The sequence below is a fragment of the Rhinatrema bivittatum genome, chromosome 3 (assembly GCF_901001135.1).
Source record: "Rhinatrema bivittatum chromosome 3, aRhiBiv1.1, whole genome shotgun sequence".
NCBI classification, from domain to species: Eukaryota; Metazoa; Chordata; class Amphibia; order Gymnophiona; family Rhinatrematidae; genus Rhinatrema; species Rhinatrema bivittatum.
Window position 1 is genome coordinate 22033510 of NC_042617.1, and position 19666 is coordinate 22053175.

The window sequence follows — 19666 nt, forward strand, 5'->3', positions numbered from 1 at the left end:
TAGGTTTTAGGTTTCCTTTACATATTGGAAGTCAAAGGCCATTAATTTGCCAGTTTACTTGAGTTGACTCATTCTTCTTTTTGTTCCCAATTATTAAAATGGGGCGATGATCCTGGCAGAAGCAGAGCATTAAATCTTATTGGTGTTGGATCTGAAATTCTCTTCTCTAGCCTAAGGCTTCTGCTAAATGGGGTTCCCTGTACGTACCCGGATCAGTCCAGACTCCTGGGTTTTGCCTCCCCTCCAGCAGATGGAGACAGAGAAGCTTTGGCGGACTCTGTCCTATACCCCTAGGTGCCACCTACAGTCTGCCAGTATTTCTCTGTCTCCAGCAGATGGTGGAGGTGCAAAACCCTACAGTCTTAAATTAAAAAAAAAAAAGAACAGAAAAAGTAGGTGGTTTAGGTTGTTACTCACAGTTTATTCTATGGGTATAGTGTAAAAAGAAAAAAAAGAACAGAAAGCTTAAGTGAACTTTCTTCGTGATCAAGACAGCCTCCCAGGGGGTTGGCAGGTTCTGAGAGAACATCCCCCCTGGTATCTGAGGCACTTGGAGTGGGGGTCGAGGACCCTATTTTCCACTCCTCCCGTAGCAATTTGGGGTGATACCGGGTAGCATGGATCATTCACCCCAGAAGGCAACGTATCTGACGCTGACAGGTTGTAAAAAAAAAATCTTAAGAACATAAGAAAATGCCATACTGAGTCAGACCAAGGGTCCATCAAGCCCAGCATCCTGCTTCCAACAGTGGCCAATCCAGGCCATAAGAACCTGGCAAGTACCCAAAAACTAAGTCTATTCCATGTTACCATTGCTAATGGCAGTGGCTATTCTCTAAGTGAACTTAATAGCAGGTAATGGACTTCTCCTCCAAGAACTTATCCAATCCTTTTTTAAACACAGCTATACTAACTGCACGAACCACATTCTCTGGCAACAAATTCCAGAGTTTAATTGTGCGTTGAGTAAAAAAGAACTTTCTCCGATTAGTTTTAAATGTGCCCCATGCTAACTTCATGGAGTGCCCCCTAGTCTTTCTACTATCCGAAAGAGTAAATAACCGATTCACATCTACCCGTTCTAGACCTCTCATAATTTTAAACACCTCTATCATATCCCCCCTCAGTCGTCTCTTCTCTAAGCTGAAAAGTCCTAACCTCTTTAGTCTTTCCTCATAGGGGAGCTGTTCCATTCCCCTTATCATTTTGGTAACCCTTCTCTGTACCTTCTCCATCGCAATTATATCTTTTTTGAGATGCGGTGACCAGAATTGTACACAGTATTCAAGATGCGGTCTCACCATGGAGCGATACAGAGGCATTATGACATTTTCTGTTTTATTCACCATTCCCTTTCTAATAATTCCCAACATTCTGTTTGCTTTTTTGACTGCCGCAGCACACTGAACCGACGATTTGAATGTGTTATCCACTATGACGCCTAGATCTCTTTCTTGGGTTGTAGCACCTAATATGGAACCCAACATTGTGTAATTAGAGCAGGGGTTATTTTTCCCTATATGCATCACCTTGCACTTATCCACATTAAATTTCATCTGCCATTTGGATGCCCAATTTTCCAGTCTCACAAGTTCTTCCTGCAATTTATCACAATCTGCTTGTGATTTAACTACTCTGAACAATTTTGTGACATCTGCAAATTTGATTATCTCACTCGTCGTATTTCTTTCCAGATCATTTATAAATATATTGAAAAGTAAGGGTCCCAATACGGATCCCTGAGGCACTCCACTGTCCACTCCCTTCCACTGAGAAAATTGTCCATTTAACCCTACTCTCTGTTTCCTGTCTTTTAGCCAGTTTGCAATCCACGAAAGGACATCACCACCTATCCCATGACTTTTCCTAGAAGCCTCTCATGAGGAACTTTTGTCAAACGCCTTCTGAAAATCCAAGTTTACTACATCTACTGGTTCTCCTTTATCCACATGTTTATTAACTCCTTCAAAAAAGTGAAGCAGATTTGTGAGGCAAGACTTGCCCTGGGTAAAGCCATGCTGACTTTGTTCCATTAAACCATGTCTTTCTATATGTTCTGTGATTTTGATGTTTAGAACACTTTCCACTATTTTTCCTGGCACTGAAGTCAGGCTAACCGATCTGTAGTTTCCCGGATCGCCCCTGGAGCCCTTTTTAAATATTGGGGTTACATTTGCTATCCTCCAGTCTTCAGGTACAATGGATGATTTTAATGATAGGTTACAAATTTTTACTAATAGGTCTGAAATTTCATTTTTTAGCTCCTTCAGAACTCTGGGGTGTATACCATCCGGTCCAGGTGATTTACTACTCTTCAGTTTGTCAATCAGGCCTACCACATCTTCTAGGTTCACCGTTATTTGATTCAGTCCATCTGAATCATTACCCATGAAAACCTTCTCCATTACGGGTACCTCCCCAACATCCTCTTCAGTAAACACCCAAGCAAAGAAATCATTTAATCTTTCCGCGATGGCCTTATCTTCTCTAAGTGCCCCTTTAACCCCTCGATCATCTAACGGTCCAACTGACTCCCTCACAGGCTTTCTGCTTCAGATATATTTTAAAAAGTTTTTACTGTGAGTTTTTGCCTCTACAGCCAACTTCTTTTCAAATTCTCTCTTAGCCTGTCTTATCAATGTCTTACATTTAACTTGCCAACGTTTATGCTTTATCCTATTTTCTTCTGTTGGATCCTTCTTCCAATTTTTGAATGAAGATCTTTTGGCTAAAATAGCTTCTTTCACCTCCCCTTTTAACCATGCCGGTAATCGTTTTGCCTTCTTTCCACCTTTCTTAATGTGTGGAATACATCTGGACTGTGCTTCTAGAATGGTATTTTTTAACAATGACCACGCCTCTTGGACATTTTTTACTTTTGTAGCTGCTCCTTTCAGTTTTTTTTCTAACAATGTTTCTCATTTTATCAAAGTTTCCCTTTTGAAAGTTTAGCACGAGAGCCTTGGATTTGCACACTGTTCCTTTTCCAGTCATTAAATCAAATTTGATGGACCCTTGGTCTGACCCAGCATGGCAATTTCTTATGTTCTTATGTTCTTATGAAACAGTGCCAGATATGATCTAAATCATCTGGCTAAGTGGTCCTAATTTCGACTGCGAAGCTTGTTTTAATTTTTTGTGTTGGGAGCAAGGTTTGCTGGGCTTCTGATGGTACAGGACACGTCTCGATGTGCAGTAAGCATCATTCTGGCGACAATGCCTTGTACTCATGCAGATCAGGCCCAGTCTACTGCTCAGGATTCTCTGGACGCGTTCATGACTGAAATCAAAGCGAGCAGCTCCCTGGACAGCGTGTCCCGCAAGAAGCTGCACCTGAGGACGTTTGAGCTGAAGAAGGAGCAGCAGAGACTGAAGGGTCTGATCAAGATTGTGAAACCCACAGCGTTGCCTGAGCTGAAATCTCAGTAAGTGAGCCAAGGACTAGAACATGTCTGTGCTTTTCTGTGCTCTGTGCCAAGTTTTGAGCTCTTGGGAGTAAGGAGGGAGTTGGCTTCCAATAAGGTGTTCCCCAGAGTATTAGAGACCTGCTTCTTTCCTCCAATGTTAGGAGACAAGTTAGTGTACAGTTCATTAACCAGGCAGATCCTTTTATTTATTTATTTGGTTTTTGTTTTGGATTTTTTTTTTTTCTTTCAAAATTGGATCTACATTGGTAATATATCATTTAGGGAATTTTGTTTTGTAAAGTTTCACATTTATACAAAACTTTGAAAAATGGACTAGACATTACTCAAGTTGTACAAAGGTACAGGAAGTAGGTAGAGTAATTTCTGCAGCGACATATGCAGCTGGCACCAGAGCGGGGATTAGAACCCATAGCTGCAGGTCCTCTGTCCTGACCACCAGACTCCTACCACCTGTAGCTGCGTAGGGGCTGACTGTCTCCCACATCACTTGTCACAGAAAACTATAAGCAGCATTTGGCTGGCAGGAGCAGTGAGTGGTACAAGAGCTCAGGAAAACTGTAAGGGCTTGTTTAGGTTTTAATTCAATCCTCATTCTAATGTTCCCTTCTTATTTTCCTATTATGGGAGAAGGGGGTCAAGTTAGAGGCAAGACACTTTAACTGAGTCAAGGGGATCCTGATAGAGGGAGAGAGAGATAAGTTGATGCAGAAAGGGGAAAAGATGACCCAGGGCCACCTCCAGTTTTTTGACCTTGCCAAACCACTCACCTAGGTGTATAGTGCTATTCTAAGTTCCATAGCGCTATTCTCCCTTAGTCTGCTTGTAACTTGTGCTAGAAACATTCAAGTAATGGGTTCTCATGATTTTCTTTTTCTTTTTTCATTTACTTCGGAAGTCAAGCATCAGTTCTTGGCAGCAAGTCCCGAAGCCTGATGTTACCCATGTTCGGGGCCATGAAAGGCGGAAGCAAATTCAAACTGAAAACCGGAACAATAGGGGTATGTTTTTTCTCAATTCTTACTCGTTGGGAGGAAGGGCGGAACCCAGAGCAGAAAGGATTTTGGGGGGGGGGGGGTATTAGTTTCCCCTCCTGATGTTTTGGTTTTATGCTTCAGTGGCATCTGTACCTATCCAAGTGTCCATCGAGCCCAGCATCCTGTCTCCTACAGTGGCAGATGATAATGGGGGACCCCTTCCCTTTTTCTCATTCCCTGAAAGAAGAGATTGGGATCCCCATGACTAATAATTATTTAAATCTGCTACCAAATACTTTCATGACGTGCCCCTCTAGCTGAAGGGTAAGTAACTGACCCCTATTTCTATATTCACTGCACTCACGGTTTTACACATCTCCATCATACCTCCTCCTAAGTGTCTCTTCTAGCCTTTCTTCGTAAGAGAGCCGTTCTATCAATGTTATTGCCCTTCACTGTACCATTTCTAGTTCTGCTATATCTTTTTTTGTGATGGAGCAACCAGAACTGCACACAGTAATTAAGGTGCAGTTGCCTCATGGATCTTGTCAATAATTTCTGGACTCAAAGCCAGGGCAACAAGAACACTTCAACTCAGCAAGATGTTTAAAATTTAATTTATTTTGGCTTTTTTAAAGAAGAGTCAAAGACAAGTGTTCCTGGGAGTTGCTATATGCCCTCTATCTGTAATAACTAGCATCTCAATGAATATATGACATGCCCTGACTTATATAATCAAAATACAGCACTACCGAAGTTTCCAGAATGAATGACGTGACTGCCCAAAGACTTATTTACAAAGATACATTATGCTGTTGTCATGACAATCTATCATGTATAGGAAATGCTTGTGAGGACATCCTCCATTCATTTGTAAAAATCATACTATTTACTTGTCTTCCCTGAAACCACCCTTCTACCATAAAAGTTCCTTTATCACCCTGGCTTTGATGCACTGTGTTCTTCTGTTCTTCTCTTGATATTCTTTGTTGTGTAAACAAATCGCAAGTCTGTGGCTTCAATAGGAGTTAGGCCTGAATTCCGTTTCTTGGCACCAGGATTTAATTAAAACTGTAACTTTAAAAGAAGAATCTTTTCACCTGGCTCCTGTCCGTTGAGATATGCATTTGTAAGACAAAAGCCTGCATCCTGGACCCAGCTTCCCTGTATTGTGGTGCAAACATGGTCATTGATGCCTTCCTGGCCTGTAATTATAGGCTTTGCAGAGCCTACAAGTTTCCAGATCTTTCACATTCTTTGAGTCTGATTAGAATTTCACTATATTTCAACAGTGTCAGTATGAATCAGCCCTCTGATGATTCTGGGAATGGCTGAATAAGCCACAGTTCTGAACCAGAATTATGAATTATATCAATCTATACAAAGGCACTGAGATATTCACAGTTGTTGTTGTTCTCTGTTCTTCTGAAATGTTCCTAACATTCTATTTGCTATTTTCTGTCTGTCACTGAGCTAAGGATTTCAATGTATTGTCCACAGTGACTCCAAGGTCCTTTTCCTGGGTGGTAACGCCTAGAATGAAACCCACCACTGTTTCCATACAGGAATTAATTTTCAAAGGAAAATGCAACCGTATCACAGCAATTTTCAAAACCCATTTACCCAAGTTAAGTGCATTTAACGTGGGTAAATTTAATGGCATTTACTGTATTGAGCGATTCTCATGAAAATTGCTACAGTATTGCTCCCCTGAGGCTTTCCCGGTCTACCTCAGGGAGTAGTAGGGGAGGATAGATGAGGTACTTTCCTCAGATCTACATGTGTCTGGCTCCTCTATAGTGGGTTTCCCTCAGTTGCCTGCTGCTCCTTGGCCTTTCTCCGCTGACTTTGTTTTGCTTTTACATGAAGCTTATTTAGCTCAGCAAGCAGGGCTGGGGACCCATTCTCGACCTTCTGTGGGGCTGGGCTTGGGTTCGAGGCCTAGGCAGACCCAGAATAGGAGGCCTTCCTTGGTTCAGCATTTACTGCTCCGGCTCCAGCTGGCGATGATTCGGATGAGTCAGAGGGGGAGTTCCCGGGGATCCTGGGGTTTTGCTGTCGCAGGACCAGGGGGTTGATCCAGATGGGGCCAGCACAATTCTGGGGGACGATCTGGAGGAAATCCTGATTTCTGAGGGGGATGACCCCAAGGTAGTCTGTTCTGCAGGGAGGAATTAGGCCTTTTGATTCCTCAGGTTCTGGAGGAACTTGGGCTGGAGTTTCCTCAAGACGTCTCGGACATGGAAGGGGCAGACCTGGTCCTGGATGGGTTTAGGGGTCCCATGAATGCCTTCCCCTATCATAAATCTGTAAAGAAGCTGGTGGATCGGGAGTGGGGTGCTCCTGATGCCGTTTAAGAGTGGGCAGGGCATTGGCGAAGCTTTATCCTTTACCTGAGCAGACCTTGGAGTTGTTTTCCCTTCCAAAGGTGGATGCCGTGGTGTCGGCGGTCACAAAGAAAACGACTGTCCCAGTTGCAGGTTCCACGGCGTTGAAGGATGTACAGGATTGAAAGTTGGAGAATCCACCTCAAGAAGATTTTTGAGGTGTCTGCCCTGAGCTTGAGGGAGGCCATCTGTTCCAGCTTCATGCAAAGAGCTTGCCTGCAATGAGTGCAGCAACTTCAGGTCGGGCAGGCGAAGTCGGGTGTCGAGGCAGCTAAAGCTGAACCCTTAGAGGCGATGGTGGCATATGTTGCAGATGCCTTGTATGACTTGGTGAGAACTTCGTCTCGCATTATGGGGTCCACAGTGTATGCCAAGCGATTGTTATGGTTGCGTAACTGGTTAGCGGATGTGTCATCTAAGTCCGAGTTGAGGTCTCTGCCCTTTAAGGGTCACTTGTTGCTTGGAGAGGACCTGGAGCAGTTGAAAGATCTGGGAGAGAATAAGTCGCATAAGTTGCCGGAGGATAAGCCTAAGTGCAGATGGTTCTTTCAGACTTGGTCGCGTTTTCGAGACATTAAGAGGTCTCTGCTTGTGAGAGGGGCCCCAGCTTCACAGAAACAGTTCTCCCCTCTAGGTCAGTCCTTTGGAGGAGCCCGGAGGCCTTTTAGAGCTTCCACAGGTAGTGGAACTACAGGGGCTAAATCCTTACAATGCGGCGAGGCTAGTCCACTCTGCCATTCCCTTTATAGGTGGTTGCTTAGCACGGTTTTACGGGGAGTGGGTCAAAATCACTCAGGATTAATGGGTCCTCAGCTTAGTAAGAGAAGGTTATGCATTAGAATTTGCTCAGCCCATTCGCAACTTGTTTCTAGTCTCCCCGTGCGGGTCATTGGAAAAATGATGAGCAGTGCAAGAGACGTTAGATTGGTTGCGAATGTTAGGAGCAGTGATTCCAGTTCCCCAGGGCGAAAGAGGCAAGGGAAAGTATTCCATTTACTTCGCCGTTCCAAAGAAGGAAGGCACTTTCCGTCCGATTCTGGATTTGAAGCAGGTAAATGTGGCACTAAAGGTCCCGAGGTTCCGGATGGAGACCCTGAGATCGGTAATTGCGGCAGTGCTCAAGGAAGAGTTTCTGGCTTCTTTGGATCTGACAGAGGCTTACCTGCACATTCCCATTTGCCTGGATCATCAGAGATTGGTGCTGGGTCAGCATTTCCAGTTTCAGGCTCTTCCTTTTGGTTAGCCACGGCGCCCGGCACATTCACCAAGGTAATGGTGGTTGCAGTGGCATTATGGTGCAAGGGAGTGCTGGTGCACCCTTAACTGGATGACTGGCTTATCAGGGCAAAGTTGGAGGACGTTTGTCGCCATTCGGTGCAGAAGGTGATAAATATTCTGGAATCGCTAGGCTGGGTGGTGAATTTAGAAAAGAGCCACTTGGTTCTGTTTCAGACTCTCGACCATTTAGGTGCATGGTTCGACACGCGGAAAGGCAAGGTGTTTCTTACGGAGGAGCAGGTTTCCAAGTTGCAGAGTCAGGTCTGACGCTTGTTGAGGTTACTGGTACCCAGAGTCTGGGATTATTTGCAGATTTTGGGTTCAGTGGCTTCAACGCTGGAGTTAGTGCTGTGGGCCTTTGCACATATGTTTAATTTGTTACTAGTATTCTATGGAATGCTCGCAAGCACTATTATACTGTTCCATGTTCTTTGTTCCATGTAATGCTACTTGGCAAGTTGAATTGTTTTACTGTAAACCGGTTTGATTTGCATCCAATGCAAGAAGATCGGTATATAAAAAACCAAAAATAATAATAAATAATAAATAAATAAATATGAGACCGCTGCAGTGAGCTCTGTTGGCACGTTGGAATCCGCTCTCTGAGGAATTTCATCTTCCTTTACCTCTTGAGGGTTTGGCACGGGACAGTCTGTCTTGGTGGCTGCTGACATACAATCTAGTTCGTGGTGTTGACTTGGAGGTTCTGGATTGGGTAATTCTTACTACCAATTCCACTCTCTCTGGATGGGGAGCAGTATGTCAGTAGCAGTCGGCACAGGGCACTTGGTCCGCGAAGGAAGCGTCTTGGTCTATCCATCGGTTAGAGACCAGAGCAGTGCGGTTAGCATTACTTGCATTTCTGCCTTTGATATGAGGTCGTTCAGTGAGGATCTTGTCGGACAGTGCGACGGCCGTAGCCCTCATCAATCGGCAGGAAGGTACCAAAAGTCGAACAGTGGCCCAGGAGGCTCAGGAGCTAATCCTTTGGGCGGAACAACATTTGGAGCGGATAGCACAGAGACATTGCTGCTCTCTCTGACCGATAAAATCCTGAGAGGTAAACACTACATCCTAGACCTATCATCAGCCTTTATTTATTTAAATTCTTTTACTATACCGATACTCAAGACGAGGTCTTATCGTACCGGTTTACAATATAACAATATAACTTTGACACGGTAAATCATGACATACTTCTAAAAAGACTAGAAGAAATAGGCTACATAAAAAAAACTATCGACTGGTTCAGATCATACCTAAGTAACAGATTTTTTCAAGTCCAAATTAAAAACGTATTGTCTGAGAAAATAAATCTTCAGGAGTACCACAGGGATCAGCGCTCTCCGCAACGCTCTTTAACATTTACCTGCTTCCTGCGTGCCATCTACTAGCAGGCCTGGGAATCATACACTAAATATATGCTGATGACATTCAATTATTACTACCCAATGAAGACACAATCGAAAAAACATTAAACCTGGCTAACATGTACCTAGATATCATCAAACAGTTACTAAACCAAATGGAACTAGTGATTAATATCGAAAAAACAGAATTCCTACATCTAGAATGAAAAAATATGACTGTTATTCAAATGCCAATACAGCTTAAAAATAAACAGAAAATAGAATTAGCCGAAAAAGTTCGGAACCTCGGTGTGATAATTGACATGGAACTCAGCCTCAAACAACACGTATCACTAAAAGTCAAAGAAGGATACGCTAAACTTATGGTTCTCAGGAAATTAAAACCTTTACTAACACCTACAAACTTTCGAACTGTCCTTCAAGCATTAATATTTGCGAGCACTGACTATTGTAATGCCCTTCTCTTAGGATTACCATACACCACATTAAGACCACTCCAAATACTGCAAAACTCTGCCGCAAGAATACTTACCAGTGAAAGGGATCACATCACTGAAACTCTAGCTGAATTACACTGGCTGCCCATTGAACACAGAGTACAATACAAAACACTATGCACTATACATAAATTAATTCATGACGAAAAAGCCGAATGGCTGAACACAGCACTGCGTGTCCATGTCCCACATAGAAACCTGAGATCTGCTAACAAAGCCCTCCTAACCATCCCTTCTGTTAAAACAGCAAGACTGACCCAAGACTGACCCAAGTCAGAGAACGGGTGCTATCCTTAGCCGGACCCATATTATGGAACACCATGCCTCTGGAGATTAGACTACAGAGAGATTATAAACTTTTTAAAAAGAGTTTAAAATCCTGGCTTTTTAAACAAGCATTTGTTAGAGAAAACGGAGTTTAGGAGAGTAGTGAATACAGGCAGCAGAACACCAGCACACAGCACTTAATATGTGCGATTTTTTTTATTTTATTCCACCATTAACATTAGTAAAATATACAGTTATGCATAGACATGTAAAAAAGGACAATATTTATAAATTTCATCAACTAGTCTTTATTATGAAACTGTTAGCAGACTTTAATGGCACTTTTATAGATAGTATTAATATATACAATCCCCATAATTCTATATGTGCCTTTCTGTAAACCGTTGTGATGGTATATAACTTAATGACGATTTAGAAAAGATTTGAAATAAATAAATAAGTAAATAAATAGCAGCATCACACATCACAGGGATCATAAACATCCAAACGGATTTTCTAAGTCGCAGTTTACTACATCTGGGGGAGTGGAAGCTGTCTGAGACAGCAATGCAGCTCATCCTTGAGAGGTGGGGTTGTCCCCATGTCGATCTAATGGAGACTCGTTTCAGTGTTGAAGGCAGCTCGGTTTTACAGTTGAAAACTAGAGTACGGGGCCGAGGGAGTTGACGCTCTGGTACGTATTTCCCCCGTGGCCTCTGGTAGGCAAAATGTTGCATCGGATAGAGAGACACCCAGGAGAGGTGGTGTTGGTAGCCCCGGCGTGGCCATGTCAGCCGTGGTTCATGGATCTAGTCAACTTGGCAGTGGACTGTCCATTACGTTTCAGCCATCTTCCAGGGCACCTTTGGCAGGGCCCCATTTTTTTCAGACCAGGCTGCTCATTTTTGTCTAGCAGCTTGGCTTTTGAGAGGCGGCATTTGAAACGCAGAGTATTCAGAAGCAGTCATTGCTACTGTTCTGCAGGCTAGATGGACATCTACTTCGTTGTTGTCATATGTGAGGGTTTGGAAGGTTTTTGAGTCCTGGTGTATAGCTAATGGAGTGCAGGCCTTATGGTCTTTAGTGTCTCAGATTTTCTGCTTTTTTCAGGAAGGTTTGGTCAAGGGCTTGGCTTTCAACTCTCTAAGGGTCCAAGTAGCAGCTCTTGCTTGCCTGCAAGGTAAAGTAGAAGGTTGCTCGTTATCTTCTCATCCTGATGTGGTTAGATTTCTTCGTGGGGCTAAGAATTTGCATCCTCCGGTGAGGAGAGTTTGTCTATCCTGGAATCTTAATCTTGTTCTCCGAGGCTTGTGTGAGATGCCTTTTGAGCCTCTTCGGAGAGCGACTCTTAAGGATTTGACCCCAGAGGTTGTCTTTCTAGTGGCCATTTGTTCAGCTAGGAGAATCTCTGAGTTGAAGGCTTTGTCTTGCCGTGATCCGTTCCTACAGATTTCGGACTCGGGAGTGTCCTTGTGGATGGTTCCCTCATTTTTACCAAAGGTGGGATTGGCATTTCATGTGAATCAGATGGTGGAGCTTCCGGCCTTTCTGGAGTTGGATTCTTCCACACTTTATTCACGGGAGCTTAAGCTTTTGGATGTTCGCAGTGCTTTGTTGAGATATCTCAAAGTAACAAATGATTTTAGGAGGTCTGACCATCTTTTTGTTTTATGGAGCGGTTCAAAGAAAGGTACCCAGGCTTGCAAGGCTATCATTGTGAGGTGGCTCAAGGAGGCTATTGGGTCAACACACATTCTGAAGGGGCGCCAGGTGCCTTGAAGGTTTGAAGGCGCACTCTCTGCGTTCTCAGGCGGCCTCGTGGGCAGAGGCTCAGTTAGTTTCACTGCAGGAAATTTATAGAGCGACGACTTGGAAGTCACTGCATACATTTACAAGGCATTATCATCTGGATGTGGGGGATCCAGAGTCTCTGTCATTTGGCAAGAGTGTCTTGCAAGCAGAACTCTCCAGGTCCCAACCTAAGTAGGGAGCTTTGATACATCCCAGGAGTCTGGACTGATCCGGGTACGTTTCTGTAGTACCATGGATCAGTCCAGAACCTGCTCAATCGGTGGAGGTGGAGAGTCGTCTACTCAGCTAAGGCTTATTGATAGGGAATACAGTTTTTTCATGGTATGGAATACAGACTTGTTACAAAAACTTTTTTTTTTTTTTTTTTAACTACTTTGGTGTATTTATGAATTGTTTGTGCTTGGGTACAGGTCAATACTGAGGAACTGCAGGTGGCACCAGGGATTATGTAACAGTGTCAGTAAAACTTTCTCTGTCTCCATCTGCTGGCAGGGATGCATAAACCCAGGGGTCTGAACTATTCCGTGATACTACAGGAACAAAAACTAGTAGGTAAAAACCAATTTTCCTTTGTTTAGATGCCCAGTCCCCCAGTTTCACAAGGTCCTTCTGCAGTCCCTTAACCTGCTTGTGTTTTAACTACCTTGAATAATTCTATGTCAACTGCAGATTTGATCACTTCACTCATTGCTACTTTTTCCACATCATTAATGAATAATTTAAACAACACTGGTCCCAGTGCAGACCTTTGTCCATTGGGAAAACTGACCATTTTATCCTACTCTTTGTTTCCTATCTTTGAACCAGTTATCAATGGATCATAGGTCATTGCCTTCTATCCCAAGACTTTTTAATTTAATGAGGAGTCTGTCATGTGGGACTTGGTTAAATGCCTTCTGAAAATTCAGATACACTATATCAACTGGTTCATCCTTTGCTACATGTTTATATGTATCTTAAAAAATTATAATAATTTAGTAAGGCATGACTTTGCTAAATCCATGCTGGCTCTCTCCCCATTAACCTATATTTCTCTATATTGTTATAATCTTACCTGTTAGGCAGCCTACCTGCCACCAGAGGTCCCCATGGAGTTACTCTTGCCCTCACTTCACTCAGAGATTCTATGATCCCATGATTCAGCAGGGCTCACCCTGTTTAACCCTGTCTTTTATACATTGAGTCTGCTTTGCTCCCTGCTTGGCCCTGTCCTGCCTTGGACTACTCTCTGGCCTCCAGGCTTTACTGCCTTGTCTTATGTAGCCTTGTGCCTTTTAATGCTTTCTGTTCTTCCCTTGCCCTGTGACCTTTCAGAACTTCTGTTCTTGCCTTGCCTTATAGCATTTCAGACCAGCTGATCCTGCCTTGCTCTGGGGCCTTTCCAGGCCTTCTGATCCTGCCTTGCTCTGGGGCCTTTCCAGGCCTTCTGATCCTGCCTTGCTCTGGGGGCCTTTCAAGCCTTCTGTTCTTGTCTTCCGGCCTCTCTGGCGTTTCTTCTGTTCGTTTGGGACAAGTCTGTGCAAATTTTCTCTGATAATGCGACTTCAGTAGCATACATCAATTGTCAGGGCGGTACAAAGAGTCATCTAGTGGAGCTGGAGGCGCAAGAACTGTTCGTGTGAGCGGAGAAACATCTGGTGAAAATAGCTACTTCTCATGTGGCCGGAGAGGACATTATGCAAGTGAACTTGACAGGGAGCTTCACTTATTGGATGTGCATTGAGTTCTTTTGCGATATCTCAAGGTGACAAATGCCTTTCAGAGATCTGATCATCTGTTTGTCCTGTTAGTGGAGCAAAGAAGGGAAAAAAGGCTTCCAAGGGCACTATTGTTCAATGATTAAAAGAGATGATAGCTTTGACTTACATCTGTAAGGGCTAGTTAGTGCCGGAGGGGTTGAGAGCGCGTTCCACTAGGGCTTAGGTGACCTCGTGGGCGGAGTGTCAACTGCTTTCTCTGCAGGAGATTTGTCATGTGGCGACGTGGTCTTCTCTTCATACTTTTACCAAACATTACTGCTTAGATGTTTGGGCTCCAGAAGAGGCGACATTTGGGGAGAGTATATTGTGCATGGGTCTTTTGCGTTCCCACCCAGAATAGAGGGGTATATCCCACTTGTCTGCACTGATCCGGGGTTTGAACAGGAAAGAAATATTGGTTCTTACCTGTTAATTTTCATTCCGGAAGTACCACAGATCAGTCCAGAGACCCATCCCCATCTGTCGAAAGACTTCCTTGCTTCTGGATATGGCTGAGCTGGCATAGGATATGCTCAGAATAATAAGATGTGTACATAGTTTCGTATTTGTTTTGAGTTAAATTAAGGGGACCTAGTTTGCAGGGGGCTCCAACTTTAAGTCTCTGTTCGCCCAAGGTTTATTGGGGTTTGTTAAGGTAGACATCTTGGCTTGGGTATAGGTCAATACTGAGGGACTGCAGGTGGCAATCTCACTTATGCAGCAGTGCCTCAAAGTTTTGTTCTCTGCCTCCATTTGCTGGTAGGGATGCATAAATCCACTTGTCTGGACTGATCCATGGTAATTCAGGAATGAAAATTAGCAGGTAAGAACCAATTTTCCTATCCTCCAGCTCAGACTTGTCTTCCCCTGAGGTCCTGGATTACTCCCGTGGGGGTCTTCCAGTTCTAGTTAGACCCTCAGTTGTGACACATATGACCAGTAATTTTATTCTTGACAATAGCTTCCACCATTTTACCCTGCACAGGCATCTTGCTGATTGGTCTGTAGTTATCTTGATCTTCCCTGGAATCCTTTTTTAAAATTGACAATTCTTTGGCTATTTTACAGCCCTTGGGTACAGTGGCAGATATGAAACACAAATCTGCAGTTTCATATTTGTGTTCCTCTAAAGCTCTGGGGTGAATGCCATCAGGTCCCAGTGATTTGCTACTATGTAGTTTGTCAGTTTGCTGTAGCACCTCTTCCAAATCCACACAGATTTGTTTCAGTTTCTCAGAATCATTTGCTGTGAACACAAAAGCAAAAAATTGATTTAGCTTTTCGGCTATGGCTTTTATACTCCCAGTGTGCTCCTTTTAGTGCCTGGTCATCTAATGGTCCAGATACTCCCTTTCAGACTTCTGTTTATGATGTACTTGAAAAAGATTTTATTATTAGTGTTTTGCCTTTTTGAAATGTTTCTCCTCAAATTCTCTCTTGACCTACCTTATCAATATTGTTACCTCTTATTTGCTAGTGCTTAAACTATTTTCTGTTTTAATAGCCTCTGGCAGATGTTTGTTTTTCTGACCTTTATTAACTTGTGGAATACATTTTATCTGGGCTTCTGCAATTCACCATAATAGAGAAGTTGCCATACACAGGCCAATAATATCTTAAAAAAAAAAAAAAAAAGTGGGTATAGCCAAGATCAAAAACTTCAAAAATTCTAAAATACTGAAAAACCTATATCTATCAAAAAAGGACTGCATTTGCTATATGCATGATTTATTGTATTGAGAGGTATGGGCCACCTTATGTGCCATTTGTTTTTAAACATTCTTCATGCACCTTGCAAAAATTTTAACCCTCTCAAATTCTTTTCCCTGTACGTACCAGGATCAGTCCAGACTGCTGGGTTATGTCTCCCCTCCAGCAGATGGAGTCAGAGAGAAAAGTGAACGCACCCCCCAGATATACTGGTGTGCCACCTGCTGTCCTTCAGTATTTCCTCTGACTCCAGCAGATGAGAGACATAACCTGCGGTTTGTCCTGACTAAATTCTTTCAGGTGTTTTCTTCTCTTTTTCTGCCTACACTATCTACACTGTCTAGCTCAACTGGGGTTTTTCCCTAGTTTAAAAAAAAAAAAAAAAAAAAAAAGATTGTGTATTTCTTGGGTGTTATTAATTTCTCAGCGGTGCTCTGTTTGGCTCAGTATTCAGGCAGGCGTGGAGAGCTTTGCTCTCCCTATTTCCCGGATTAACTGTCCCTTTGGTATCGGGGGAGAGTTCACCGGTGGGCCGGTCACCCTCCCCCCCCCCCCCGTTTGCCGGGGTGACTAGAAAGTGGAAACTGAAGAGGGCTTTTCTCAAATTTAAGAAAAAAAAAAAAAAAAAGGTTAATCTGTCGCGAGCACTTAAGTCCTGCTGGTTGCAGGCAGTACTCGGTTTTATGCCCTAGCCTGCCGCGCTTACCAGGGACTCCGGAGGGGGTGGATTTTGATTCACCCGGCGATTTTCTGAGCTTCGGTTTGGCGCGCTTTTTCTATTCAGTTTGCAAACTTACCCTCGGCGCGTCTTCGGTCCTGATCTCCGGATGCCGCGATCTTCGGCCTGCACGGCCTATGGCAGGGCGGGGGCGCGACTCTCCAGGGAGGGTCTCTGCTCCCGTTGTATTCCCGGGGGCGAGGGACCCTCTCGGGGGCCGAGCGCTGCCCGCAGCGGCACGATCCTGTCTTCTTCGGCACGGCAGGGGAGGCTGGCTGCCACGCGGCCGGCGGCCCCGCCTCCTTGTGAGAGGGCGGCGGCCATTTTAGGCGCGCGGCAGCCTGCTGAGATTGAATCGGAGGATGAGGGTTCCTCTCCTCTCTCGCCGCCCGAGTTGAGCCCGCGCAGTGGAAATGACCCAAATGGTCCTCCGGCCCCTCCCCCTTCGGGCTCCACTAAACGGAGGGTCCCTTTTTCCTCAAAATTTGTACTTTTAATGCATCGGGCATTCTTAGAAGCTGAGGCAGGCTGGGAGCCGGATGACCCCCCCCCGCGAAGGTTCCTAGGGTCACAGGCATGTCGGGGGTGACTAGAAAAGCGGGGACTTCAGGGGGAGCGGGCGATATATCTTTAGGGGACACCTGTGATCCAGGAAGACTGGATGTCGACCAGGACTCCCCAGATGCTGCTGCGGCAGGGGTCTCGGAACCACAGGAGGCGCTCGAGGGGGATGACCCCGAAATTTTGTGCCTGTTTGGCAAGGATGAGCTTAATTTTCTCATCCAGCATGTGTTAAAGGAATTAGAGATTCCCACCCCGCAGCAAGAGACAGATACTTCTACGGGGGATGTAGCAATGGCGGGTTTAAGGTCCCCCCCGCAAACTTTTCCCTTACATCCCAAGGTGGTACAGCTGGTATCTAAAGAATGGGAGGTTCCAGAGGCATCCCTGCGTGTTAGCAGGGCGATGAATAAGCTGTACCCTCTGCCCTCACAGTCTTTGGAAATTTTTAAGGTTCCCGCCGTGGATTCGGCAGTCACCGCTGTGGTGAAACATACTACCATTCCGGTCACGGGAGGCGTAGCGTTGAAGGATCTTCAGGATAGAAAGTTAGAGGTTCTCCTGAAGCGCATGTTTGAAGTAGCGGCCCTGGGGGTACGTGCGGCAGCTTGCAGCAGTATGGTGCAGAGGGCCACTCTCCGCTGGGTTCAGCAATTGCTCACCACACAGGAGCTCCCACCTGCCGAGGCGGAGCAGGCTAACTGTGTGGAGGCGGCGGTGGCTTACACAGCGGACGCCTTGTATGATTTGTTGCGAACCTCTGCCCGTACTATGTCCTCAGCGGTCGCGGTGCGACGATTGCTTTGGCTTCGCCGTTGGTCGGCGGACGCCTCGTCTAAGTCACGGCTAGCCGCTTTCCCCTTCAAGGGGAAGTTATTGTTTGGTGAGAAATTGGACCAACTCATCAAAGACTTAGGGGATAATAAGGTATATAAATTGCCGGAGGACAAGCCCTGTCAGTTTCATCCTTTCGGGAATGCGCGATCCCGGTTCCGTGGGCAGCGCAGATTTCGCTCCGGAAGGGGTGGTTCCTTTTCGCAGAAACAGCAAGGCTCGAGGTCGCAGACGTGGTCTCCTTGGTCTTCTTCCTTTCGTGGCAGGCGACCGCAGCGATTGGGAGCCTCCCAGCAACCGGCCCCCGGAAAACCGCCCCAATGAAGGCGCGCTGGCCCACTCCTCCTTCCCCCGCATCGGAGGTCGTTTGTCCCTGTTTTGGGAGGAGTGGGTCAAAATCACGTCCGATCAGTGGGTTCTCGACGTGGTGCGCTACGGTTACGAGTTGGACTTTGCTCGGCCCCTCCGGGACTTTTTTATGATATCTCCTTGCGGACCTCGAGAAAAGCAACTGGTTATAGCTCAGACGGTAAACCACTTACGGGCCCTCGGAGTGGTGCTCCCCGTTCCCTCGGACGAGACAAGAACGGGCCGCTATTCCATTTATTTCCTAGTCCCAAAGAAGGAAGGTACCTTCCGTCCTATTCTGGATTTGAAGCGAGTAAACAAGGCGTTACGCGTTCCCCGGTTTCGCATGGAAACTCTACGGTCTGTTATTGCGGCCGTCCACAAGGGAGAATTTTTGGCTTCTTTGGATCTAGCCGAGGCGTATCTCCACATCGGAATCCGGGAAAGGCATCAGAGATATCTGAGATTCATGGTGTTGGGAGAACATTACCAGTTTTGCGCCCTTCCATTCGGCCTGGCTACGGCTCCGAGAGTGTTCACCAAGGTTCTTGTGGTAGTTGCAGCCTCCCTGCGACGTCAAGGGGTATTGGTACATCCCTACCTGGACGATTGGCTTATACGGGCGAAATCGGAGTGCGACTGCAACCGGGCGGTCCAGTTGGTGGTACAGCAACTTCAGTCGCTAGGCTGGGTGGTCAACTTTGCAAAGAGCCAGCTAATTCCAAGTCAGCGGTTGGAATTTTTGGGAGCGCGTTTCGATACCCTGGTGGGCAAGGTATTCCTGACTCGGCAGAGGATGGAGCATCTGATGTGTCAGGTGCGGAGGCTTCTGGGTCTCCACTTGCCCACAGCCTGGGATTATATGCAGGTCATTGGACATATGGTGTCTACTCTGGAGATGGTACCGTGGGCTTTTGCTCATATGCGGCCGTTGCAAAGGGCTCTCCTTTCGCGCTGGGATCAGAAATCCGAGGATTACGGAGTACAGTTACCTCTGTTGGAGCCGGCGCGATCCAGCTTAGCGTGGTGGTTGGTCCCGGACAATCTGCTACAAGGAGTGGACCTCGAGCCCCCCAATTGGGTCATAGTGACGACGGATGCCAGTCTGACCGGTTGGGGAGCGGTCTGTCAATCACGGGCGGTACAAGGTTCGTGGACCCCTCGCCAAGCATCGTGGTCCATCAACCGTCTGGAGACCAGGGCGGTCCGTCTCGCCTTGCGTCAGCTTCTGCCCTTGGTACAGGGACGGGCAGTTCGGGTCCTCACAGACAACGCCACCACGGTAGCATACATAAATCGCCAGGGCGGCACGAGAAGTCAGCAGGTGGCGGTCGAGGCGTCTTTGTTAATGACCTGGGCGGAGCGCCACCTCGCCCGCATCGCGGCCACTCACATCGCAGGCGTAGACAACGTGCAAGCGGATTATCTCAGTCGTCAGCACTTGGATCCCGGGGAATGGGAGCTCTCGGATCAGGCGATGAGTCTCATCACCCGGCGATGGGGGGTGCCGCGAATGGACCTGATGGCAACTCGGCTCAACGCCAAGGCAGCGCGTTTTTTCAGCCGGAGGCGAGAACACGGATCGGAGGGGGTGGATGCTCTAGCGATTCCATGGCCTTATCACATCCTCCTATATGTGTTTCCCCCCTGGCCCTTGGTCGGCAAGGTGTTAAGGCGTCTCGAATCCCATCGGGGTCCAGTGATTCTCGTGGCTCCCGAGTGGCCGAGAAGACCATGGTTTGC

General features: G+C 45.9%; 1 protein-coding gene across 3 annotated transcripts in view; it reads left to right on the forward strand.

The window, feature by feature from the left end:
- SLC4A1AP (solute carrier family 4 member 1 adaptor protein) overlaps positions 1 to 19666 on the forward strand; it is a 112661-nt gene that overhangs the window by 31797 nt on the left and 61198 nt on the right. For all 3 annotated transcript variants that reach the window (XM_029592936.1, XM_029592938.1, XM_029592937.1), the window contains exons 8-9: positions 3236 to 3425; positions 4324 to 4426. In XM_029592936.1, the coding sequence (XP_029448796.1) occupies positions 3236 to 3425; positions 4324 to 4426 (293 nt within the window). The remainder of the gene's footprint in view (positions 1 to 3235; positions 3426 to 4323; positions 4427 to 19666) is intronic.